The following is a 27,106-nucleotide window of genomic DNA, read 5'->3' as shown; positions in this document are numbered from 1 at the left end:
GGCGGGTAGTAGTGAAGAGGATTTATTTATTTATATAGGGAAGCGGATCCCTCCGGTCTCGGAGCATTTCTATTTACCGTCATTAGTTTATGTTATTACATGATATACGTATTTAAATATAAATATTTTTGTTATCTTCGGAGTACTCTCCTTAGTTTTATACGTGAGTCTGGTTCTACGCCCGGGGGTTCCGCCGTTAAATTTACAGGCAACCCCTGCGGCGAGTTCCTGTTGTCTCATTCCTTCCATTCCCCGGAGTATTCCGGGGTCTGGAAGTCTTGCCTGCCACTCTGTGTATTTTAGAGCTTATTGGCCTAGTTTATTAAAAGGTATTTCTTCTCCACCGGAGTATTCCGGCTGCAGTTGAAATTCCCGGCCTTGCCAGCTTTAGATTGCTTAGGTGGTAGGTTCATGTTCTTTTCCACTTACAGACTGTTCGCTGTGAGGAGGGGGTGTACCGCGTCACTGCAACAACCTTACGGTCACGTAGTGTGCCGGACCCACGCTGGTTGCGCGGTCTGGCTTGGACGACCTGGTAGTCTGGCACCTGATGGTTGTGAGGTTTGCTTTGCTCTCTGCGCAACCATCCAGGATGAGTCGGTAAGTGACAACCTTCCTCCGTTTATGCTCCTCATTTTGAATTTTGTTTATGTGGTTCCCGGACTGTTTTTCACCCTTAGCTAATTGCTGGCTTTCTTTCAGGCGGACGAGTCCTCCAAGAAGTCGGCCTTGGAATCTCTCCGGGCCTGGGTGGCTGGGTTTGGAAGGAATGTTCCGTCGGGGAAGCCCTACGTCCTCGACGCGAAGTTGAGGGACCTGCTCTACCCCGGCGCACGAGTGGCGGCCGCAGTGCCAGAAGATCTTGCCACCCCCATCATCCAGCAGATCCGGGATGCGACCCAGCCACCCCAAGTGGATATCCTTTACTCAGAAGTTTCAGAGGACGTCGCCGCCTTGAACTTAGACCTCGAACCCATGGCTACTGAGCAGGACCAGGGGGTAAGTAGCGAGGTAGGTGAGGTTGTTGGGGCGGGCGCCCTTTTTGATTCCCCAGCTTCTTCAATATCTTCCTTTTCAGGTTTTGGGAAGTCTTCCTCCTTGGGTGATAGGGCTCCATCAGCTATCCCCAAGTTGAAGTTGAAGACTTCATGGAAGGCGAAGGGCTATAAGTCCTCGTCCTCCAAGAAAGCATCGCCTTTCCCCCCGTCGAAGGCTAAGGTCTCAGCACCTGTAGCCTCCGGGAGCAAGTCTAGTTCCTCCGGCAAAGGCGCGAGTAAGAGGGCAACAAGATCAAGCCCTCCTCGCCAACCTGCCTTTGACGCGGAGACCTTTGCGAAAGAAATGTTCCAAAGGTTCTCCGAGGACTTCAATGACAAGTTTAATCAAATATCAGAAAAGTTTTACGACAATAAGATTTCTGAGAAGTTTGCCTCTTATGACAACATGCTGGCGGGAATAGCCAACCCACCCCCAGCCGAACCCCAGTATGTCATTCCCGATACGGCGGAACTCCAGCCTTTCGATCTTGGCAACCCTTGGCGTTTCGCCCTCCGGGCCATCCAACACGATGGCAAACTGACTATTGAAGGTCTTGGCACGAGACGGTTGGAGGAGTTGGAGTTCTTCCCTGCCGATCTTTTGCCCCCATATCCAGGCCTCGTAAGGTTGACAGAGGAAGCTTGGATACGTTCGGATAAGGTTCCCAGGGAGACTGTCATCATCCCCAGGGACCAAGCTCAGTCGTCTCTCCTGCGCACTCTGACGGAGTGGCAGGCAGACAACACAAAGTTGACTCCTTTCAAGGGCAGCTTTACTATGTTTGCCCTGGGAGACAACCTACCAACCCCTGTTTGAACAAAGTCGCCCTGGCTATGGCCCGAGCGTGCTTTGATGGTAATCCGTTACCACAGCTAAGGGAAACAGACCCCACTTCCCTGGTGTTCCCGGGAAGTGATGAGTTCTGGATGGATGCTCCGTCCACCTTCACGGTCGGGAAGTTGGACCCCCTCTGTGCTTCCTCACAGTTTAGTGAGGAACTCCCAAGCTGCCGGAATCTTTGCTAAAGGCGGAGTTTGATGCCCGGACTAAGCTAGCCCGGTCCCTGAACTCCGTCTGCCTCACAGAAGCCACTGCCATCTCCTGCGCGGACGAGCCCTTTTTCCAGGTCTTAGCTAAGTCCCTGTTAGCTGGCTTTCAGTCTGACCTGTTTGAATTCATCATGGCCAGACTGGAATGTAGGAAGTTCATCTTCGCAAACGCTACTATCCGTCACGAGCCTAACAAGCTCGTAAAAGAGCTCGATCTGGGGACCTAACCTCTTCCCAGAAAGAAGAGGTTACGAACGTTATGACGGAGGCTACAAGGGCCAACCAGAGTCTGCGCTCTCGCTGGGGCATCCCCACCTACAAACGCAAGACCCTGAATCTGGCGGCCCCCAGACGAGAGGAGGCAAACGTTTTAGGAGACATAAGAGGCCCCACCAGCAGGCGGTAGTTCAAGCCGTCCCAGTCTCGGCAGCAGCACAGCCCTCCACTTCAAAAGCTCCCCCAACAATATGTGCTGGTCCAACCAGCTCATTCCCTTGCTGCGCCCTCGTATATGTGGCTTCACCAGCATACAACCCCACCTACGAGGGCCGGGGTTACTTTCACGGCCTTAACAGAATCGCAAGGGGGAAGAGGCAGGGCCCCTCACAGAGGAAGGCCAACACCACCCCAAGGGGAAAACCTGGACGTGGTAGAGGGGAATAAACCCGCTCCCTCCCACTGAGAAAACACAGGTAGGTGGTCGCCTCTATTGGTTCAGGGACCAATGGACCTTCAGCCCTTGGGCACACAGTATTGTGTCCAAAGGTCTGGGTTGGAGTTGGATCAAGGAACCTCCTCCTCCGAACAGGTTTTACCAGCCACCCTCATCAATCCTAACGAGATTATGTGGCAGAATTGCTCAACAAACGCAAGCAATGAAAGTAAGGCACCTAAAATTTCAAGGCAGGTTATTCACAGTTCCCAAAAAGACTCAGATCAGCAAAGAGTGATCCTGGATCTGTCGCGTCTAAATCTCTACATAAAATGCGACAAATTTCGCATGCTTACAATAGCTCAGGTACGGACTCTACTTCCGCGTGGAGCCGTTACCACCTCCATCGATCTTTCAGACGCTTATTATCACGTCCCGGTTGCGCGGAACTTCTCTCAGTTCCTCGGTTTCAGACTCGGGAATCAAGCCTACTTGTTCAAGGTCATGCCCTTCGGCCTAAACATTGCGCCCAGGGTATTCACCAAGCTAGCGGACACGGTAGTTCAACAACTCCGGTCCCGAGGGATATCCCTAGCAGCGTACCTGGACGATTGGATAATTTGGGCACCAACAGTTCTGGAGTGTCAGAAGGCTACGACCATAGTCATCAACTTCCTAGAATCGTTAGGTTTTCAACTGAACAGACAAAAGTCCCGCCTGACTCCGGAGTCCCGGTTTCAGTGGCTGGGCCTACAGTGGGATCTGTCTGCTCACACGTTATCTCTCCCGCCTCCCAAGAGGAAGGAGATAGCATCTCTCACCAGAAAATTTCTCAAAAATCAATCAGCATCCCGCCGATCCCAAGAAAGGGTCCTTGGGTCTCTTCAATTTGCCTCAGTGACAGACCTGCTCTTAAAAGCGAAACTAAAAGACATAAACAGAGTGTGGCGGAGTCGAGCCAATGTCAAGCTCAGAGACAAGGTCTCCTCCATCCTCGAATCTTAAAAACAAGACTGCGGCCTTGGACCTCAGTCAAGGGCCTCTCCAAGTCAGTTCCGCTTCAGTTTCCCCCTCCGGCACTAGTTGTCCACACAGACGCTTCCCTAAGCGGCTGGGGGGGATATTCCCCAAAACAAAAAGTACAGGGAACGTGGTCCACAATGTTTCAGCAGTTCCATATAAACACCCTGGAAGCTATGGCAGTCTTTCTAACTTTAAAGAAAATCCGCCCCCCAACCGGATTCATATCAGGTTGGTATTGACAGCGCAGTGGTAGTTCATTGCATCAACAGGGCGGCTCCAAATCAGGTCGAGTAAACCAAGTAATGGTTGCTATCTTCTCCCTGGCGAACAAGCACGGCTGGCACCTGTCAGCCACCCACCTAGCGGGGGTGCGGAACGTGGTGGCGGATTCCCTGTCCAGGACTACTCCGTTGGAGACGGAGTGGTCCCTGGACACGGAATCTTTCAAATGGATTTGCCGCCGGGTTCCTGGTCTCCAAGTGGATCTGTTCGCGACAAAAAGCAACTTCAAGCTCCCCTGTTATGTGGCCCCCAACCTGGACCCTCAGGCGTACGCCACGGACGCAATGACAATAGATTGGAACAATTGGGAGAAAATTTATCTATTCCTCCAATAAATTTACTGTTGAAAGTATTACACAAACTCAGGACATTCAAAGGTCAACTAGCCCTAGTAGCCCCCTATTGGCCGAAGAGCAATTGGTTCCCTCTTCTTCAGGAACTGGGACTGCGGAGTCTTCGGATTCCCAAGCCCATACTGACCCAGACAGTACAAACCAAGACTGTGTCAGCTTCCTCAAGAATTCAGAATGCCCTAGTTTTATGGACTTTATAAAATTCGCAGCCCAAAAAGGGGCAAACATTGACCCTGTCAACACTCTATTTCTTGAGTCAGATAAAAGAGATTCTACTCTTAGACAATATGATTCAGCAGTCAAAAAGTTAGCCTCCTTCCTAAAAGCATCTGAAGTCAAAGATCATGACGACTAATTTAGGAGTTTCTTTCTTTAGATCACTGTTTGAAAAAGGCCTTGCTCCGGCCACTATTACCACAGCCAAGTCAGCCCTGAAGAAAGTATTTCTATACGGCTTTAAAATCGACCTTACAGATTCCTATTTTTCATCCATCCCCAGAGCATGCGCTCGTCTGAGACCCGTATCACGCCCACATTCCGTTACGTGGTTTCTCAATGACATCCTTAAGTTAGCATCAGAGATAGATAACTTTCAATGCTCTTATCAGGATCTGTTAAGGAAGACCTTATTTCTGATTAGCTTGGCCTCAGGTGCTAGAATCTCAGAGCTGTCAGCTCTCACTAGAGGTGATAATTTTGTGAACTTCCTCCCTTCCGGAGAGGTCCTCCTTTCCCCTGATCCTAGATTTTAGCCAAAAACGAAGACCCACAAGACAGGTGGTCTCCTTGGAAGGTGGTGCCCCTTCCACAAGACCAGTCTTTATGTCCAGTTTATACACTTAAATCTTACCTTTTAAGAACTCCACAGAGTAAGTCGGGTCCTCTTTTTATCAGGGAGAAAGGTGGTACTCTATCACTGAATGGTATAAGACAACAAATTCTGTATTTTATTAAACAAGCCAACCCAGATTCAGTTCCTAAGGTTCATGATATTCGAGCAGTTGCTACTTCCATTAATTACTTTCATAATATGGATTTCTCAGAATTGACTAAATACACGGGTTGGAAATCACCTCTAGTGTTTAAACGCCACTATTTAAAATCGCTCGAAGCCCTGAAATTTTCTACCATAGCTGTGGGAAGTGTCATCTCCCCACCTTAACCAATCATATCCTTATCCTCCTTTCCCCCCCGCCCGCCTGCCTCATTTACTTCTCTGCTTGTCCTCCTGGTTGATCATGCCTCACTGCCTTGCTCCTCATATTGATGTAATTTGTCTCTGTTGACTGAAAAACTGTAATCTGACATGTTACGATTGTTTTTTTCTTGTGGGGTACTGGGCAGTTTTTATTTTGCTCCATGTACCCCAGATATATGTATATACACTGTGTGTTTTGCTTGCTAATTTTGATCTCTTACGTGTTTAGCTTAAGTTTTGCGTGTGTAGTTTTAAGATTTATATGCCATTTAAGGTTTATACACCATTGTACCTATCCAATTTCGTGTAATATTGCTTTATTTTTTAGTAATGTTGAGTGGTTTTTGGGAACCTCTTCCCCGTCGTGCCGGGACCTCCCCTAATCTTTCTAGTCTTAAGTCTTTGATGTGCCTTAGGTTTAGTGTTTTTTTCTCACATGTAAAGAGATTCCCTCATTAAAACTATTTTCGTAAAATTTATGTTTTTTCTTCAGATTACCCAGTTTCCTCGTAGTTTGCAGCCTTGGCATGATTCTCTGTCACTATTTCACCGGCTGACACGGGACTGGACTCAGAAAAGGGATTTTGACAAAGGAAAAATCTATTTCTGAGGAAGGTCCCGTGTCACCCGGTGACCCTCCCTGACTCACCTATGGCTCCCCCCCCCTTTTTCTTGCACATGCCAAGTCTGGGGTTAGTGCTAGCATGGAATGAGGTAGGTGGCGCTGGTGTCGCCGTCCTGGCGGGTGTTGAGTGTAGGGGCTGTAACGGCTCACCGCTCTGTTCCGGGGGTTTTGATAGGGAGAGATCTTTCGAGTATGTTTCCGTGGTAGTGGTATTTCACTCACCCTTTGTTATACCGACGTCTTCCTAGAAGACGCTCGACTGGGGGTAGTAACCCCAGCTTTCCTGAAAGCTCTTTTTCTCTGGTATATCTAGCATATTATACCTAGAAATTCGTGCTGTAATGGAATTTCACCGGGTGACACGGGACCTTCCTCAGAAATAGATTTTTCCTTTGTCAAAATCCCTTTTTTATCATAAAAAATATATTTAGTCATGAAAATAAAATGAAAATACAGTAATTTGTGAATACTGCTCTGGGAAAAAATGTGTGAATTAGTGAATTTTCCATGATATACTAGGAGATAAGTTCCACAGAAAAACGTGCGAGTAACTGAAGCTGTGATTGCTGATCCACAAGTAAGCAGGGACCCACTGCATTATGATGGCATGACTTTAACTATACTGCAGCTGTAAACCATGCATTATATGGTGCACACCATAAGGAGTACACCATATGATTTATTGAATATCTGTGTTAACATGTGACTATGTCAAATGAATTTGCAGGTCACACAAAATATCTCCTTTGATGTGGGACAACATAAAAAAATATTTACTGTAAGCACCCAACTGTTTCACTCACAGTGCTACCAACCTTAAAAAAAATTTTGCTACTTTAATTGTCTGTAATTTTTCTTTTGGTTTCTTCACATGACAAATTTCCTGTGGCTGTGGCTCTGTTGAGGTAGTCCTTTTGTTAACACTAAGAACAGTCACCATATTGAGTACAGACCACCGCAAGATAAGTGAATTCTACTCCAGGATAGATGAGAGGCTGTATCTGTATCTCAATTCATCCATTTCTCGCCAAAGCACCATCTGACTTAGAGGTTTTCCGACTATTTTCATCTCTATGCCTTAATATCTTTGGACAGTTGAGGAGTGTTGTGAACTTAGGTTATGAAACAAGTAAATTAATCTCTTTCTCCCTCTCTCTTTCACTTAGGTTATCAGCAATTTACTCATAATGAAAAGAAACAAGAGATTAAGAAGATAAGAATAAATTTACACTATATTGACTTCTTAGCTTCCTGGATTTACTGTTCTCCAATATACTTAAAATTTTTATATCTTGCAGGAACAGCAAAATACACTGCTTACATCTCTTCCTCATTAATGTACCCCACAAGCTAGACAATTGAAAACACAGCAACAAGATTGGCAGCTACAAAAATAAATACATTAACTCATAGATGTTAGCAGTGAATCCAGTACAGTAAAGAAAATTATGTGACAGAAGTACAGCGAGGGTACGCTCTTTGTTAATTCAAGATGAGTGTACAGCACTCATTTACATGCATGAACACATGCTCTACGCTACACTGCAGGTTAACAGCTACTTCACACATAGGTAGCAGCTGAAAATGTAGGTGGCTTTCTATCTCTTCTTGGACTGCTAACTAAGCAGCTAAACTATAGTCAAGATTACAAAATGTTTAAACTTTTATAAAAGAAAATCTTCAAAATTAGCAAGCATTCACTTCAAGACTATGTATACTACACTAGTTGAAAACTACTTAAAAAATTAATCTAGCTGAGAAAACTTAACTCTAAATTATTTTCATATTTAGTACTGTACCTTATTTTCCTTCTCCTTTGCTTCCTTTTCTGCAACAGCTGCATTATTATATTGTAACTGTGCACAAGCAGAAATCTGGGATTCCAGGGCTCTTAATTCTGGGCTTGATGATATAATCTGCCGCCTGTAAAAAAAAAATTCAGTATTAAGAAATAAACATAAGCTGTAAAACAAATGTACAGTACAATATCAAGAAATAAAAAAATCGGTAAAACAAAAGTACTGTATCAATAAAATAGGTTTTGACGTAGGAAAAAACCTATTTTGGTAGCTGCTGTGAGTCCTCAAAGGCGTTATACTCTCATGGTCACCCCAGGGATCCGTAAGTCAGAAAACCAACCTCAAAGAATTTTCTTCCAGTTGGTCTCAGCCAGAATAGTGCTAGTTGGTACAGTGATAGAATATAAAGGACCCAGACAAAGGAATCTATCTCCTGTCCTACAACGATTACCTAGGTTTTCTACGTCATCCTACTCACACAGATGTGACAACGTGTACGTTGGCTCTCTTCTTAATTACATGCCATGCCTGTGCAAGATAAATGTTCACTCCGGTCCCATGCCTTTTCGTCAGGGAAAGTGGGTGGGTTTGAGGACTGACAGTACTTATTGGGATTTATTTAGTAGGAGCTAAGCCATTTCATCACCTGTCAATTTCTTTGGTAAGCTCCTTTGAAGATGAACAGCAGCTACACTATCAAAAAATAGGTTTTTCCCGTGTCAAAACCTGTTTTTTGATAGTGTAGCTGCTGTTCATCTTCAAAGGAGCTTACCAAAGAAATTGACAGGTGATGAAATGGCTTAGCTCCTACTAAATAAATCCCAATAACTCAGATATATTTTTTGTTCAAAGTATAGCCACTGGTTATCAACCATTTTCTTTGTTCCAGATACCCATTGCAGTTTGGCAATAAAGAACAGGAAACAACACAAGAACCTAGATATGTACAGTATTATCCTTTGTATTTCTAAGGAGACTTCCCTAATAGTGCTGGGCTTGGCTATGGGATTAGTGCGCCTTCCCCGATAATATCCCAGCATGGCCACCACTGTCATGGCAACTGTGTTTCAGGATTTTCTGACCCAAGGTAAAGTCACAGGGTATCAACGGTTTTCTTTATTCTGGATACCTTTAGGGTTTGGCAACAAAGAACAGGAAAACACAAGAACACATATATATATATATATATATATATATATATATATATATATATATATATATATATATATATATATATATATATATATATATATATATATATATATATATATATATATATATATATATATATATATATATATATATATATATATATATATATATATATATATATATATATATATATATATATATATATATATATATATATATATATATATATATATATATATATATATATATATATATATATATATATATATATATATATATATATATATATATATATATATATATATATATATATATATATATATATATATATATATATATATATATATATATATATATATATATATATATATATATATATATATATATATATATATATATATATATATATATATATATATATATATATATATATATATATATATATATATATATATATATATATATATATATATATATATATATATATATATATATATATATAATATATATATATATATATATATATATATATATATATATATATATATATATATATATATATATATATATATATATATATATATATATATATATATATATATATATATATATATATATATATATATATATATATATATTATATATATATATATATATATATATATATATATATATATATATATATATATGTTTATATATATATATATATATAATATATTATATATATATGGATATATATATTATATATAGATATATATATATATATATATATATATTTATAGATATATATATATATATATATAATATATATTATCATATATATAGATATAGATATGGATATAATATATATATATATATATATATTCTTTGTGGTTCTAAGGTGACTTACCTAATTATGTCAGGTCTGGCTGCAGGATTATTACACCTTCCCCGTTTCAGAAATACTGCTTCTAATAACCACCCCATAAACTTGGAGACATCTTCAAAAGAAACACTTCCTAAGTTACCAATGAATCACCTTTTGGATGTCATGCAACTTAGGAAAGGAGTGAGGGTTTGCCTTTTTAATGAGGGACACTAAAATAATTCTTTGCCCATGCAGGGACAGTGGTTTGTTTGTGCTAGGGTGTAAGAAAAATAGGACCATCTGGGATCTTTGCTGTGACATCTAGGTAAACCTTGGACTTGAACTAGGAATATTGTTTTATCTAAAATAATGAGTTCCCTTATCAGAAAAAGGGAGATTTTCCCTTTAAAAGGTTTGCATTCTTGGCCAGGAATGATAGGCCAGGAGACAACTAGGTGTGTGAGTGATAAAACATTGTCCCCATCTAAGAAAGCCCAGTATGCTAAACTGATCTCCTGATGTCAAACTGGTTAAGAATACTGCCTTTTGGAGCGTATGAGTTGTAGTTGTATTGGGACCACTGAACTGAGAGGATGACATGAGTCAAAGAACCTTATTCAGAGAACAGATAATAATAATAATAATAATAATAATAATAATAATAATAATAATAATAATAATAATAATAATAATAATAATAATACAGTGGACCCCAGCCTATTACCTGTTCCAGATTTGCGGATTTTTCAGTGAAACATGATTACAGTACATGTTATTCACGGAAAATTACTGTATTTCTGAGTCCAGTCCCGTGTCAGCCGGTGAAATTCCATTACAGCACGAATTTCTAGGTATAAAATGCTAGATATACCAGAGAAAAAGAGCTTTCAGGAAAGCTGGGGTTACTACCCCAGTCGAGCGTCTTCTAGGAAGACGTCGGTATAAGGAAGGGTGAGTGAAATACCACTACCACGGAAACATACTCGAAAGATCTCTCCTTATCAAAACCCCGAACAGAGCGGTGAGCCGTTACAGCCCCCACACTCAACACCCGCCAGGACGGCGACACCAGCGCCACCTACCTCATTCCATTTTCTAGCACGTGATAATTATCATTTCGTTTTTGTGTGCTCGTCTTCCTTTTTTGGATTATTTTCCCATTTTCATCATGTCATCGAGCAGCTTTACCATCTCCAAGTTAAGTACCATCTTATTGTGGGTTTTTTGTTTGTTTTTTGGCTGTTTTGGTCTCATTTTATATATATATTTTGAGATCTTTTATGACGCCCACGGCCCCCCGCCAGCCATGTCGCATCATGAGGCGACCCCATCAGTTCTTTTCTGTTGGAGTTGTCTCATTGTCGTTATAGTTATATATATTTTTTGCCCCTGGTTCTCCTTCCTGGTGGTTTCCTGTGGTGGCTCCCCTTTTTTTTGATAATTTAGCACTTAAACATATTGGCCTACAGGCCCTTGTGAGGTGATGCCCGTCCAGGTTCCTCCAGGTTGGGTTCCTTTTTTATTTTGGTCTGTATTAGGCTAATTATTTTTTCTTGGAGATGGTGCTCTCTATTTTATTTTTTATTTTATTTTTTATGTTTACCTCCTCGTGGTGGCGGCAGCCTTAGATCTAACCGTTGCCTCGGGGTAGGCTACGCACCCTATTGAGCACATTTTTATTTCCATTTTTTTGGTGTGATGGTTTTTGAGTGGAGTAGGTTATTGCTTCCATCCCCTTGCCCTGGGTGTGAAGTCCATCAGGTTGAGGGAATTTTGTTGCTGTTTCCTCCGGGGTCGTTTTTGGTGGGCAGAGTGAGCCCCTTAGTTCTCTTCCTTCCATTTAGGGGGAATAGAGTTCTTTGGATGTGTTTCCTCTAGGCTAGTCGCCTTCTTGCCCCTCTTCTCGTTCCCGGTTGGTTCTCGGCACAAAATTTCTCTCCTTGTTGGTTCCTCCTCCCCTCCGTACTCCTGCCCTTTTTCTAGCCTATACTAGGTTAGGTCCCTATTAGGCTGTGCCTAGGCAGGAGTCGGGCATCGGGCTTGGTCGCTCCCCTTCCTAGTAGTAGGCCACCCTCCTATCACAGTTCCCAGTTCATTCTTGAGTGGTGTGGGTGCAGTTGAGCGGGTTATAGTTTTCCCCCCGTCTCCTGTTCCCTTCCTGGTAGCCTACCATTCTCCCCTACTCCACCCCCCCCCCCTCCAGCCTTGCTCTACTCGTGCGGGTGACGCTAGATGGCGTTTTCTCCGAGTTCAGGGACTTCTCTATTTGGTAGAGGGATTCGCTCCCTCCCATCCAGTCCCTAGCATCGCTGTGTTGGGGTTGGTGGTTTCGTTTTAGCTCGAACGTGTTCGAACACTTTCCCCTTCTTTCCTCCCGCCCAGATTCGTTGATAGGTAAAATATATTATTATTTTTGTTATGAACGTTAAAGATACGAGCATTTTGCCCACCTTGTTTCTCTGGCGGGAAGTAAGTGAAGAAGGATTTATTTATTTATATAAGGAGCGGATCCTCCGGTCCCGGAGTGTTTCTGTTTTACCATCATTAGTTTATGTTATTTATGATATTTTGATATATTTAAATATACATATTTTTGTTATCTAACGGAGTACTCTCCTTAGTTTTATACATGAGTCCGGTCCTACGCCCGGGGTTCCGCCGTTAATTTTACAGGCAGCCCGGTGGTTGAGTTCCTGTTGTCTCACTCTTCCATTCCCCGGAGTATTCCGGGTCTGGTAGGCTTACCTTCCACTCGGTGTATTTTAGAGCTTATTGGCCTAGTTTATTAAAGGTATTTCTTCTCCACCGGAGTATTCCGGTTGCAGTTGAAATTCCCGGCCTTGCCAGCCTTAGATTGCTTAGAGTGGTAGGTTCATGTTCTTTTTCCACTTACAGACTGTTCGCTGTGAGGAGCGGGGTGTACTACGTCACTCCAACAACCTTACGGTCACGTAGTGTGCCGGACCCACGCTGGTTGCGCGGTCCGACTTGACGACCTGGTAGTCTGGCACCCCGATGGTTGTGAGGTTTGTTTCGCCTTGTGCGCAACCATCCAGGATGAGTCGGTAAGTGACAATCTTCCTCCGTTTTATGCTCCTCATTTTGAATTTTGTTTATGTGGTTCCCGGACTGTTTTTTCACCCTTAGCTAATTGTTGGTTTTCTTTCAGGCGGACGAAGTCCTTCCAAGAAGTCTGCCTTGGAATCTCTCCGGCCTGGGTGGCTGGGTTTGGAAGGAATGTTCCGTCGGGAAGCCCTACGTCCTCGACGCAAAGTTGAGGGACCTGCTCTACCCCGGCGCACGGGTGGTGGCCGCAGTGCCAGAAGATCTTGCCACCCCCATCATCCAGCAGATCCGGGATGCGACCCAGCCACCCCAAGTGGATATTCTTTATTCAGAAGTGTCAGAGGACGTCGCCGCCTTGAACTTAGACCTGGAACCATGGCTATTGAACAGGACCAGGGGGTAAGTAGTGAGGTAGGTGAGGTTGTTGGGGTGGGCCCCCTTTTGATTCCCCAGCTTCATCATTGTCTTCTTTTTCAGGTTTTGGGAAGTCTTCCTCCTTGGGTGATAGGGCTCCATCAGCTATCCCCAAGTTGAAGTTGAAGACTTCATGGAAGGCGAAGGGCTATAAGTCCTCGTCCTCCAAGAAAGCACGCCCTTTCCCCGTCGAAGGCTAAGGTCTCAGCACCTGTAGCCTCCGGGAGCAAGTCTAGTTCCTCCGGCAAAGGCGCGAGTAAGAGGGCATCAAGATCAAGCCCTCCTCGCCAACCTGCTTTTGACGCGAGAGACCTTTTGCAAAAGAAATGTTCCAAAGGTTCTCTGAGGACTTCAATGACAAGTTTAACCAAATGTCCGAAAAGTTTGCCACATACGACAAAAGATCTCTGAGAAGTTTGCCAGTCATGACAACATGCTGGCGGGAATAAAGAACCCACCCCAGCTGAACCCCAGTATGTCATTCCTGACACAGCGGAACTCCCACCTTTCGATCCTGGCAACCCTTGGCGTTTGCCCTCCGGGCCATCCAACATGATGGCAAACTGACCATTGAAGGTCTTGGCACGAGACGGTTGGAGGAGTTGGAGTTCTTCCCCCGATCTCTTGCCCCCTACCCAGGTTTCGTAAGGTTGACAGAGGAAGCTTGGATACGTTCGATAAGGTTCCCAGGAGACTGTCATCATCCCCAGGGACCAAGCTCAGTCGGTCTCTCCAGCGCACTCTGACGGAGTGGCAGGCAGACAACACAAAGTTGACTCCTTTCAAGGGCAGCTTTAATATGTTTGCCCTGGGAGACAACTTACCGACTCCTGTTTAAAAACAAAGTCGCCTGGCCACGCCCGAGCGTGCTTTGACGGTAATCCGTTACCACAGCTAAGGGAAACAGACCCCACTTCCCTGGTGTTCCCAGGAAGTGATGAGTTCTGGATGGATGCTCCGCCCACCTTCACTGTCGGGAAATTAGACCCCCTCTGTGCTTCCTCACAGTTTAGTGAGAACTCCCCAAGCTGCCGGAATCTTTGCTAAAGGCGGAGTTTGATGCCCGGACTAAGTTAGCCCGGTCCCTGAACTCCGTCTGCCTCACAGAAGCCACTGCCGTCTCCCTGCGCAGACGAGCCCTTTTTCCAGGTCTTAGCTAAGTCCCTGCTAGCTGGCTTTCAGTCTGACCTATTTGAATTCATCATGGCCAGGCTGGAATGTAGGAAGTTCGTCTTCGCAAACGCTTCTATCCGTCACGAGCCTAACAAGCTCGTAAAGAGCTCGATCTGGGGACCTAACCTCTTCCCAGAAGAAGAGGTTACGAACGTTATGTCGGAGGCTACAAGGGCCAACCAGAGTCTGCGCTCTTGCTGGGGCATCCCCACCTACAAAACGCAAGACCCCTGAATCTGGCGGTCCCCAGACGAGAGGAGGCAAACGTTTTAGGAGACATAAAAGGCCCCACCAGCAGACGGTAGTCAAGCCGTCCCAGTCTCGGCAGCGGCACAGCCCTCCACTTCAAAAGGCTCTCCTCAACAATATGTGCTGGTCCAACCAGCTCATTCCCTTGCTGCGCCCTCGTATGTTACTTCACCAGCTTACAACCCCACCTATGAGGGCCGGGGTTACTTTCACGGCCTTAACAGAATTGCAAGGGGGAAGAGGCAGGGCCCTCACAGAGGGAAGGCGAACACCACCCCAAGGGGAAAACCTGGACGTGGTAGAGGGAACAAACCCGCTCCCTCCCACTGAGAAAACACAGGTAGGTGGTCGCCTCTATTGGTTCAGGGACCAATGGACCTTCAGCCCTTGGGCACACAGTATAGTGTCCAAAGGTCTAGGATGGAGTTGGATCAAGAACCTCCTCCTCCGAACAAGTTTTACCAGCCACCCTCATCAATCCTACGGGATTATGTGGCAGAATTGCTCAACAAACGAGCAATAAAGAAAGTAAGGCACCTAAAATTTCAAGGCAGGTTATTCACAGTTCCCAAAAAGACTCAGATCAGCAAAGAGTGATCCTGGATCTGTCGCGTCTAAATCTCTACATAAAATGCGACAAATTTTCGCATGCTTACAATAGCTCAGGTACGGACTCTACTTCCGCGTGGAGCCGTCACCACCTCCATCGATCTTTCAGACGCTTACTATCACGCCCCGATTGCGCGGAACTTCTCTCAGTTCCTTGGTTTCAGACTCGGGAATCAAGCCTACTCCTTCAGGGTCATGCCCTTCGCCTAAACATTGCGCCCAGGGTATTCACCAAGCTGGCGGACACGGTAGTTCAACAACCCGGTCCCGAGGGATATCCCTAGCAGCATACCTGGACGATTGGATAATTTGGGCACCAACAGTTCTGGAGTGTCAGAAGGCTACGACCATAGTCATCAACTTCCTAGAATCGTTAGGTTTTCAACTGAACAGACAAAAGTCCCGCCTGACTCCGGAGTCCCGGTTTCAGTGGCTGGGCCTGCAGTGGGATTTGTCTGCTCACACGGATCCCTCGAGCCTCCCAAGAGGAAAGAGATAGCATCTCAGAGACAAGGTCTCGGCTCCATCCCAAGAAAGAATCTTCAAACAGACCTGCTCTTAAGCAGACAAGACTAAAAGACATAAACAGAGTGTGGCGGAGTTGGACCTCAGTCAGAGACAAGGTCTCCTCTATTCCTCGAATCTTAAAGACAAGTCAGTTCCACTTCCAAAACAGTTTCCCCCTCCGGCACTAGTTGTTCACACAGACGCTTCCCTAAGCGGCTGGGGATATTCACCAAAACAAAAGTACAAGGAACGTGGTCCACAATGTTTCAGCAGTTCCATATAAACACCCTGGAAGCTATGGCGGTCTTTCTAACTTTAAAGAAAATCCGCCCCCCAACCGGATTCATATCAGGTTGGTATTGGACAGCGCAGTGGTAGTTCATTGCATCAACAGGGCGGCTCCAAATCAGGTCGAGTAAACCAAGTAATGGTTGCTATCTTCTCCTGGCGAACAAGCACGGCTGGCACCTGTCAGCCACCCACCTAGCGGGGTACGGAACGTGGTGGCGGATTCCCTGTCCAGAACGCTTCCCGTTGGAGACGGAGTGGTCCCTGGACACGGGAATCTTTCAAATGGATTTGCCGCCAGGTTCCTGGTCTCCAAGTGGATCTGTTCGCGACGGAGAGCAACTTCAAGCTCCCCTGTTATGTGGCCCCAACCTGGACCCTCAGGCATACGCCACGGATGCAATGACAGTAGATTGGAACAAATGGGAGAAAATTTATCTTTTCCTCCAATAAATTTACTGCTGAAAGTATTACACAAACTCAGGACATTCAAAGGTCAACTAGCCCTAGTAGCCCCTATTGGCCGAAGAGCAATTGGTTCCTCTTCTTCAGGAACTGGGATTATGGAGTCTTCGGATTCCCAAGCCCATACTGACCCAGACAGTACAAACCAAGACTGTGTCAGCTTCCTCAAGAATTCAGAATGCCCTAGTTTTATGGACTTTATAAAATTTGCAGCCCAAAAAGGAGCAAACATTGACCCTGTCAACACTCTGTTTTTGAATCAGATAAAAGAGATTCTACTCTTAGACAGTATGACTCAGCAGTCAAAAAATTAGCCTCCTTCCTAAAAGCATCTGAAGCCAAAATCATGATGACTAATTTAGGAGTTTCTTTCTTTAGATCACTGTTTGAAAAAGGCCTTGCTCCAGCCACTATTACCACAGTCAAGTCAGCCCTGAAGAAAGTATTTCTGTACGGCTTTAAAATCGACCTTACAGATTCCTATTTTTCATCCATCCCCAGAGCATGCGCTCGTCTGAGACCAGTATCACGCCCACATTCTGTTACGTGGTTTCTCAATGACGTCCTAAGTTAGCATCAGAGATAGATAACTTTCAATGCTCTTATCAGGATCTGTTAAGGAAAACCTTATTTCTGATTAGCTTGGCCTCAGGTGCTAGAATCTCAGAGCTGTCGGCTCTCACTAGAGGTGATCATTTTGTGAACTTCCTCCCTTCCGGAGAGGTCCTCCTTTCCCCTGATCCTAAATTTTTAGCCAAAAACGAAGACCCACAAGACAGGTGGTCTCCTTGGAAGGTGGTGCCCCTTCCACAAGACCAGTCTTTATGTCCAGTTTATACACTTAAATCTTACCTTTTAAGAACTCCACAGAGTAAGTCGGGTCCTCTTTTTATCAGGGAGAAAGGTGGTACTCTATCACTGAATGGTATAAGACAACAAATTCTGTATTTTATTAAACAAGCCAACCCAGATTCAGTTCCTAAGGTTCATGATATTCGAGCAGTTGCTACTTCCATTAATTACTTTCATAATATGGATTTCTCAGAGTTGATCTAAATATACGGGTTGGAAATCACCTCTAGTGTTTAAACGCCACTATTTAAAAATCGCTCAAGCCCTGAAATTTTCTACCATAGCTGTGGGAAGTGTCATCTCCCCACCTTAACTAATCATATCCTTATCCTCCTTTCCCCCCCGCCCGCCTGCCTCATTTGCTTCTCTGCTTGTCCTCCTGGTTGATTATGCCTCACTGCCTTGCTCCTCATATTGATATAATTTGTCTCTGTTGACTGGAAACTGTAATCTGACATGTTATGATTGTTTTTCTTGTGGGGTACTGGGCGGTTTTTATTTTGCACCATGTACCCCAAATATGTGTGTATACACTGTGTGTTTTGCTTACTGTTTGATTTTGATCTCTTACGTGTTTAGCTTAAGTTTATGTGTGTAGTTTTAAGATTGTATATGCCATTTAAATTGTGTACACCATTGTACCTATCCAATTTCGTGTAATTTTGTACTTTAATGACGTTAAGTGGTTTTGGGAACCCTTCCCCCCGTCGTGCGGGGACCTCCCCTTGTCTTTCTAGTCTTAAGTCTTTGATGTGCCTTAAGTTTAGTGTTTTTCTCACATGTAAGAGATTCCCTCATTAAAACTATTTTCGTGATTTATGTTTTTTCTTCAGATTACCCAGTTTTCCTCGTAGTTTGCAGCCTTGGCATGATTCTCTGTCACTATTTCACCGGCTGACACGGGACTGGACTCAGAAAAGGGATTTTGACAAAGGAAAATCTATTTCTGAGGAAGGTCCCGTGTCACCCGGTGACCCTCCCCTGACTCACCTATGGCCCCCCCACCCTTTTTCTTGCACATGCCAAGTCTGGGGTTAGTGCTAGCATGGAATGAGGTAGGTGGCGCTGGTGTCGCCGTCCTGGCGGGTGTTGAGTGTGGGGGCTGTAACGGCTCACCGCTCTGTTCCGGGGTTTTGATAAGGAGAGATCTTTCGAGTATGTTTCCGTGGTAGTGGTATTTCACTCACCCTTCCTTATACCCGACGTCTTCCTAGAAGACGCTCGACTGGGGTAGTAACCCCAGCTTTCCTGAAAGCTCTTTTTCTCTGGTATATCTAGCATTTTATACCTAGAAATTCGTGCTGTAATGGAATTTCACCGGGTGACACGGGACCTTCCTCAGAAATAGATTTTTCCTTTGTCAAAATCCCTTTTTCATAATATTTTCGTGACTAAATGCATATTTTGTGATAAAACTATTAAAATACTCAGGTATAAGCATTTATTTTTAGAGTTTTTTTTTGGTGTTAGAACGATCAAAATACAGTAGGGAGTTATAGCCTAAGTGTTTTAAGAGGGGTGTCAAGCAAAACTGCAGATTTTATCTATTCGGGGTTGTGGTACTTATCACCCATCAACACCAGGGGTCGACTGTAATAATAAAAATATTCTTTATTTCAGCTCAGGGTCATACACATGGAATATACAAAGTAGAGACAATACAATAAACACAAGCTAGATACACGAGATAAAATTGTAAAAATGATAATTGGCAATATCCAGACAGTTGCTGAAGTAGTAGTAAAAATAGCATTCATAATAATGGTACTGTAATGACAATAATAACATCCACAATAATAGTAACAATACTAAAAAGATAATTAAAAAACAGAATGCATACAATTAATTTCAAGCTAAGGACCGCAGGTGGTTACAGAATTCATGTCCAGAATGCTACATATGTAAAGTGAAAAAAGCAAATCTCAATAATAATAATAATAATAATAATAATAATAATAATAATAATAATAATAATAATAAAGGACAACTTCTCCGAGGGCAGTGGCATTAAAAATAATGGCTGTTTCTATGGCATTCAATTTATATAGTCTCTCTTCTATTCTTCTTACAATCTCCTTTTCATCAGCAAGTAGCTGGTGTATCAAGTTACCCAAGTACTGTACATATAAAGTTTTCCTGTTGTCTTAGATTTATTATCTCTGACATTTCGACATGTGCTCATAAACAACAATTTTTCCAATTGCATAGTAGAACACCTGACCTAAATTTCTATAAATAACTGGCACTGTGAAGCATGACAGACACCAATAATGACCAAAGTAGTCCATAAAACTCTATTATAGGAATTACATGCATTACAAATATTTAGAGGATGAGAAGGCCCTCAGAAAAATAATAAATGAAAATGTCTTCCCTACTGTAGAAGGGAATAAGACTGATTTGATAATTTAGTATAAAAATATGAAAACAAGCCAGTTACTGTTCAAAAACAACCTGGCACCCCAGAAACGTCTTTAAAGAGGAGTGTCATCAATGAAATTTACATGCCCAGTGGAAGGACGCCACCACTCATATATCAGAATGACCAATACCAAACTCTCCAAGCATCTCTCCTGTCACTTCCAAGAGGGGTCCATCTTTAAACCTTAAGGAAAGGCCTAAATATATATCAAGCACACCCCCCGACCAGGTAAACTTTAAGGTTGGCCATTTCAGGTAAAAAACACATCAATGGCAAATACTGTACACATGGTGTAAGAAAAAAAACTAAAAATTTTTCCCTACCTTCCACGGGAAGTTGAAAGTGACTACAGGTATTCCCCTACTTAAGATGGGGTTAGGTTCCAAAAATCCCATCGTTTGTTGAAAAAATCGTAAGTCGAATATGGCCTAGCCTACACTAGGGTAATCAGTACCATCTATACATATATGGTAGCCTAGCCTACACTACACAGTATATTTTATACATATATGGTATAGTAATTATTAGTGTCAGCTAATCCTGCAGGTTCAATGCAGATTGACATGATAAGTCAGTATAAAGAGAAACTGAATAACAAACTTTTGTATATTATATACGGTAGCCTAGGCTACATTATACTGTATTCTATTTTCACATAACACCGTATTATACAAACATCAAAATACCGAATGTGCATCTTTTCCATGGATCTTTTAAAAAGTTATGCTTTACTACACTGTATCCAATTGTAAATATTCTCATATTGCTTTCGCATTATAAATTCCGATCATAGTGATCAAATGTTTTGGTTTGGGAATCGATCATGTGGTCTTTATTTCGCCGCATTTAACTCAGTACAGAGGGCATTTCTTGCTTCTAGTTAGCGTAAACGAATCTCTAGATACTTTATTTCTAAGAGACATATATATTTTTGGTTATACGAAGTGTTTTTAAGGCGAAATATAACTTAAATATGTCTCCTTGTGAAGTTAATTTGGCCACTTTTTCGTTAATACATGACGACCATGACGTTGGCGGCTGGCCATTTGGGGGATTGTTTGTTTTGTATAAAAAAAAATCAAGATTCCGTTCGTTATTTTCTCTTGATTTCATCATCATACTCCGAACTTTTCGTATTTATCTTTTATCGGCGTGAAAACAGCAGTAATATGTGTTCTTTCATGCCCAGTAGTTTTGATTAAAATACTTTCCAAATTTATTTGCAGTCGAGTTTCATCCATGTTGCCAATGCACGATAATTTATAGTCATTAGCAGCTTGAACATTCTTTTCTCAGCTTCAACTACAACTTGCAGCTTAAATTTACTGTAGCAATATATTTCCTTGCCGATCTTTTCTCCAAAGCGGATAAGGGTGTAGTGTAAAAATACAGTATATCAGTGATTAACGTCATTTTTAACATAACTACGGTAATTGTTTAACCGTACGATGGTTGAAATACAAGCAAAAGTTGTTATCCGATTCAGTTCTAAGCAAAACAACAGTTTCTCGTTCGGTTGTTTATGGCTGTACGCATTTTCGCAAGAGTATAAGGTTACTAACAATACTTTTATCATTCTCTTACTTTTTTAACTAGAAGATGGAATAAAGAGATGGAGAAATAGAAGTTGGTCTCTTTTGCTGCCTGATACGCTGTTGCCTGTGCCCACTCGAAATTTAAAAATATTTCCTAAATATTTTCGTACCGGTATTACTTGCTAACTCCATCGTAAACTCGAATTATCATAAGACAAATTATCGTCACTCGTGCGCTACCTCTATTTACAAACACACAAGAATTGCAAATGAACACTGACCTATTTTGACTTCCGACACAACGAGAGCAAGTGAGGTCGGCTCATTGAAATAATGGATTAATGTACCTATTCCAGCCTCTCGGCCAATGTATCGTACACTGTATGCTGCCGGATTGTACGGTGTTGCCTGCGCCAGTCGCCCGCAAAATTTAAAAATGCATATTTTCAAAATATTGTCTTAACGATATTAATTGCTAACCCCATCGTAAAAGCGAATTATCGTAAGTCAAATCATCGTAACTCGAGCACTACCTGTATTTACAACCCTGTGTGGGGCCTCTTTTACAAGACAATTGTAAAATTATGCTAATTTTACCAAGTAATACATGTTTTTTCTAACAATTTATTTTATTTTATTTTGTAAAAAATTATAATTACAGCTCCAACAATATCATAACATATAAGAACTAAAATCAGTAACAAATTCTGAGTATATTTGTTGTAAAATACTTACAAGATTTACTGAGATGGGGAGATGCAGTAACTTTTTGTGAGGTATACATGTTTTTTCTAATATTTCTTTGCAAAATTACAATTATAGCTGACATACTATCATAAAAGATATATACTCAAACCAACAGCAATCCCTGGGTATATTTATGAGCAAATAAATACAGTAAAAATACATTGTGGGACAGAGAGGGGCAATACATTCTCCCATCAAGTCTCAAGGCACAGTGATCCCCCCCTCTATCCTGTGCTGAGCTACTACAGTTGCCATAAGCCATTTATCGACCACTGAAGTGATATGAACATCTTTCCTTCTAAATTCATCCAAATCATATGGTGCGTAATATTAATACTCATATGAGTTAGCCTGTCCATCACTCAAAAGCTGTCATAGATACTCATATGATGATGCCTGTCCATTAAGGGTTAACCATAATGTATAAAAACATGACAAAGGACCTGAAGAGAAGAGCTTGTACAGAGCACAAAAATTATAGACCAGGCAACAGACCACTGACAACCACGGCTTCTTGAGGCAATCTATATATTGGGGAAAAAAAACAAGCATTAACATGGAGAAAGAAACAGAATTTCTTCTAACCAACATAAGGAGAAATTTAAGAAATCAGCCTCCGCCAGGCACCTACAGAGAGAGAGAGAGAGAGAGAGAGAGAGAGAGAGAGAGAGGATACCGGATACCGGGAAGCATATCACCTGGACAATCTATTATACCAGCTACACCAGCAGGGGGTACCTGAGCCAACACCCATTCCGAACCAAAAACACCGATTAGGCTTGGAAGATTGTAATGCCTCCAGGACTGATTTCATCATCAACCTGCAACCAATTGAAATTCAGCTCACTGACCAACCTGTCAACTGTACAACCAACCCCCATCCCTGCCTGCTATATAAACCTGTACAGTATAACTTGCATGTCAGTCCATTCACTCATGATCAATGACCACCAGAGCATGTGTCAAACCATCAGTACAAGCAGTCACCAGTTATCGGCTGGGGATCTATTCCCGAGGGATTGACAATAACTGAAAATCGTGAATAACCAGAAATCAGTGAATATCAGTGCCAATAAGCGGGAATCAGCACCTCTGTTAGGTGGGTATCGGCACCGAAAATCCAGTTATTGTGGCCAGAAATCCAGTTATTTTCATCGCTAGACAAGCACCGTAAAACTGGATCACCGATAACCGGGGACTGCCTAATAATAAAACTAAGACAACAGGAAAATTTATACTGTATGTACTTAGGTAACTTGATAAACCAGCTAAAAGCTGATGAAAAGAAGATTGTAAGAGGAATTGAGAAGACTATAAAATAATAATACTGTACATAAAAATAACAACAGATTCTAAGATAACACTTAATAATTGCAAAAATGGAGAATAAGTACCTGTATACATAGCAACTAAGGCCACCCCTGAGTGAAGGAAAATAATTTCATTTATGGAACAGATGCCTCATTATCCCACCTTTCTCACATTTCACATCTTCTTGACTCACTCTTAGGCTGCTTTGGATGGGCAAATTGCTGCTGTTTCCCAGTTGGGTGATCAGACTGGACTTTATTCTCCTAACAATGATTTTTAAATTGACCAGGCAGTTTTCTATGAACATCTGCCAGGTGGAGAGGTGGTGGTGTGTGTTGGTAAGCATCTCAGAATGTCACTGTGAATAACACTGATGTGTCTCATGGCATTTAGGGTATAGTTTGTCCTATGAGAACATCCTATAAGCTGTAGCGGTACAAACAGAAGAGCAGCAGTTCTAGTGTTTTGGCAACTAAAGGCAAACCTCCTTACAGTCATGTTGCCAGTCACACATAATTTACAACCCCTCTGTTCTATGTCTGCCGTATCCTTCAGGTCATCTGTGGTGATGAGGCCCAAGTAGGGGAATTCATGCACAAATTCCAGACAATGATTCCAAGGAAAATTTGTGGTTCTGCAATAAGCTTAAGCGATCTCGGGAGCAACGACATGCACTGGTTCTTGGTTTCGTTATATAGGATATCAAATTCCTCTACATATCAGTGACAAGTGTCGATTAGTCATTGGAAACCTTGCACTTACAGGGAAATCAGAACCATATCGTCGCCGTAACAGAGGTTGTTTATAGTTGTTTCATTGATAGCGTGGTAGGTTTCTGGAAAGGCTGTGGTTTGTGTGGAGGAATGTAATGTTTTTTTGTTTAGTTGTGTTTTTGTGTGTTTGAAAAAAAATTTTTTTTTATGGCATAGTCTCTTGTTTCGTTCTCAAAGAATTCTCTTCTAGTTGGTCTTTGTGGCCAGGTATTGTGTCGTAATGATCAACATTATATCACGTGATGGAGTACAGTAAACCCCCCGTATTTGCGGGGAATGCGTACCGCACCCACCCCGCGAATAGCTACAATCCGCAGATATTTAAAACTCCTCTAAAAACACTTAGAACTGCCTATTTTGATAGTTTAAACACAAAAAAAAACTCTAAAAATGCTTATACCTGAGTATTTTAATAGTTTTATCACAAAAAGTGCATTTAGTCATGAAAATGATATGAAAATAGTAATTAGTGAATATTTTTCGGTGAAAAATACCGCGAAGGGCAAATTTTCCATGAATAATGTGTATGTGTTCCACAGAGAATTCCGTGAATAGTGAGTCCATGAATAGTGAGACCACGATTACAGGGGGTTTACTCTATATAATGGACTAAAAGATAAGAGGGCACTTTCCTTTATCTCCAGCGAAGCTGAACCCAGTTTTTCCAACATCAAAAGAACCTGCAAGAAAGAGAAGTGACTACTGCCGGGCCGTTAAAGACCAAAGAGCCATTAACTCCCTTTGGTCTATCGCGAACAGTTCACGTTGTTACCATGGCTCCGAAAAATTCTACTTTTTTCTCCTTTTCATTATCGAGGATCATGGAAACATCAAAAATAGCAAGATACATGCTTATATTGAGTTCTACTAAAAGTTTTAGTTTTAAACTTTTGGAATTGATAATTTCGTTGTAAAAGCCAGAACCCAGCTTCTTGATTGCTACCTAGGTTCGTAAAGCGTTGATTGCTACCTAGTTTTGTAAAGCGAAAATTGTTTTAAAGTCTAACTAAATGTTTTAACTAAAAGAAATGTTCCACAACTTATCATTAATATAAAAAATCCTTTCAGATTATATAATGTCTACAATAATCTAGGCAGTAAGTGAGAATAATTTATTCTAGATTAATAGTGGATGTTGCCTGTAGCATATGTCCTAGGATTGCGTGTCCTTAAGCGGCTTAGATTAGACGTAGGACACTAGGATCAGATAATAACAATATCTGGGCAAAATAAATCGATAGCCTAGCAATAAGGGGTAGAACTAAGTCGTATAAATTTTTTCCTTTTATATAAGCCTGTGCACTTAAGCATGAGCTAAATAATCCAGGACTAGCTTAGGCATTACCTTATATCGATATAAGTTAAGTGATAACCTTTTATGAAACATCCCATTTTTGGACTAAATTGTTAGCCTAGACCATCTAACCTAGGACTAGATGAAATAGTAATCTGTGTTGGATGAGATGGTAACCTAGCCTTAAGGCTACATACTAATGTAGGCTAATTGTGTTTTATGTAACCCATACACTTAAGTGTGAATTAAATAATCCAGATTAGGCAGCAGCCTAGATTAGAGTACGTTATAGCCTGGCTATAAGGTTACACATTCCTGGGTTAGACAAAAAAAATAGTAGGCTAACTATATGGTTACATATTACTAAGTTTTCTGTTTTTATATAGACTAGCCTATACACTTAAGAGCGGTCTATAATAATCTGGATTAGGCAATGCCCTATACTAGGTTAAGAAAGAACAAATACGCGTAGGTTTATATAAAATAGTATCCTAGGTTCAATAAGTTAATCTAGTTTTTTACGACTCAGTAGCATGTCTGTAAGGCTACATACTAGGGTCTTATGTAGCCTATATCCTTAAAGATGATATAAACCTAAAACATGCAATAGCCTAACCAGATTAAGTAGGAACCCCTTTTTAAGGAATATCTTACTTTTAGCCTAAAACAGCGATGGCCGAATATCAGATAAAAGGGTAGTCTCGACCTCATTAAACAGAAAACCAAATTATAAGAGGATTTTTTCTTTATAGTTTATATCCTTAAGTTTTAAATAAACCTAGAATAGGTTAAACAAGGGCCTTCTAAGAAATCCTCTATTCTTAGCTTAATGTAGATTATACAAGAAGCATTAACCTAAGCTATATAAAACAGTAGCTTGGGTTAGTTAAACAAATTAGTTCATAGCAGTTAGTCTGAATGGCATGACAATTGGAATTAAAAATTTCACTTGGCCACTGCAAAAGGACTAACAATGTATAAGTAATACACCCATATACTCGTACAGGTATGAAAACTAACCTAAACCTTAGAGGGTTTAAGTTAACATAGATATTTAATTAAATGTATTACAACTGTACACTTGTAATCAAGTTAACCTGTAATATGGAACTATATGAGGAACTACAGAAGTGTCCCTCACTTAAAAACAATTACAGTAAACCCCCCGTATTAGCGTTCTCATGATTCGTGGACTCACGCATTTGCGGGTTTCTCTGTGGAACATATCTAGCCATCAATCGTGGAAAATTCTCCCATTCGCGGTTTTTTTCACCGAGAAATATTCACTGATTACTGTATTTTCATATCATTTTCATGAATAAATGCACTTTTTGTGATAAAACTATTAAAATACTCAGGTATAAGCATTTTTACAGGGTTTTT

At 41.8% G+C, this 27,106-nt stretch overlaps 1 protein-coding gene across 6 annotated transcripts in view; it reads right to left on the bottom strand.

The window, feature by feature from the left end:
* The window catches only part of LOC136841669 (meiosis-specific nuclear structural protein 1-like), a 160,228-nt gene that overhangs the window by 110,042 nt on the left and 23,080 nt on the right, over window positions 1-27,106 (bottom strand). For all 6 annotated transcript variants that reach the window (XM_067108860.1, XM_067108857.1, XM_067108861.1 and 3 more), the window contains exon 3: window positions 8,020-8,143. In XM_067108860.1, coding sequence (XP_066964961.1) covers window positions 8,020-8,143 — 124 coding nt within the window. The remainder of the gene's footprint in view (window positions 1-8,019; window positions 8,144-27,106) is intronic.

This window comes from Macrobrachium rosenbergii, chromosome 9 (assembly GCF_040412425.1).
Source record: "Macrobrachium rosenbergii isolate ZJJX-2024 chromosome 9, ASM4041242v1, whole genome shotgun sequence".
In the NCBI taxonomy this organism is placed as follows: domain Eukaryota; kingdom Metazoa; phylum Arthropoda; class Malacostraca; order Decapoda; family Palaemonidae; genus Macrobrachium; species Macrobrachium rosenbergii.
This window is presented reverse-complemented; position numbering and strand designations above follow the sequence as displayed.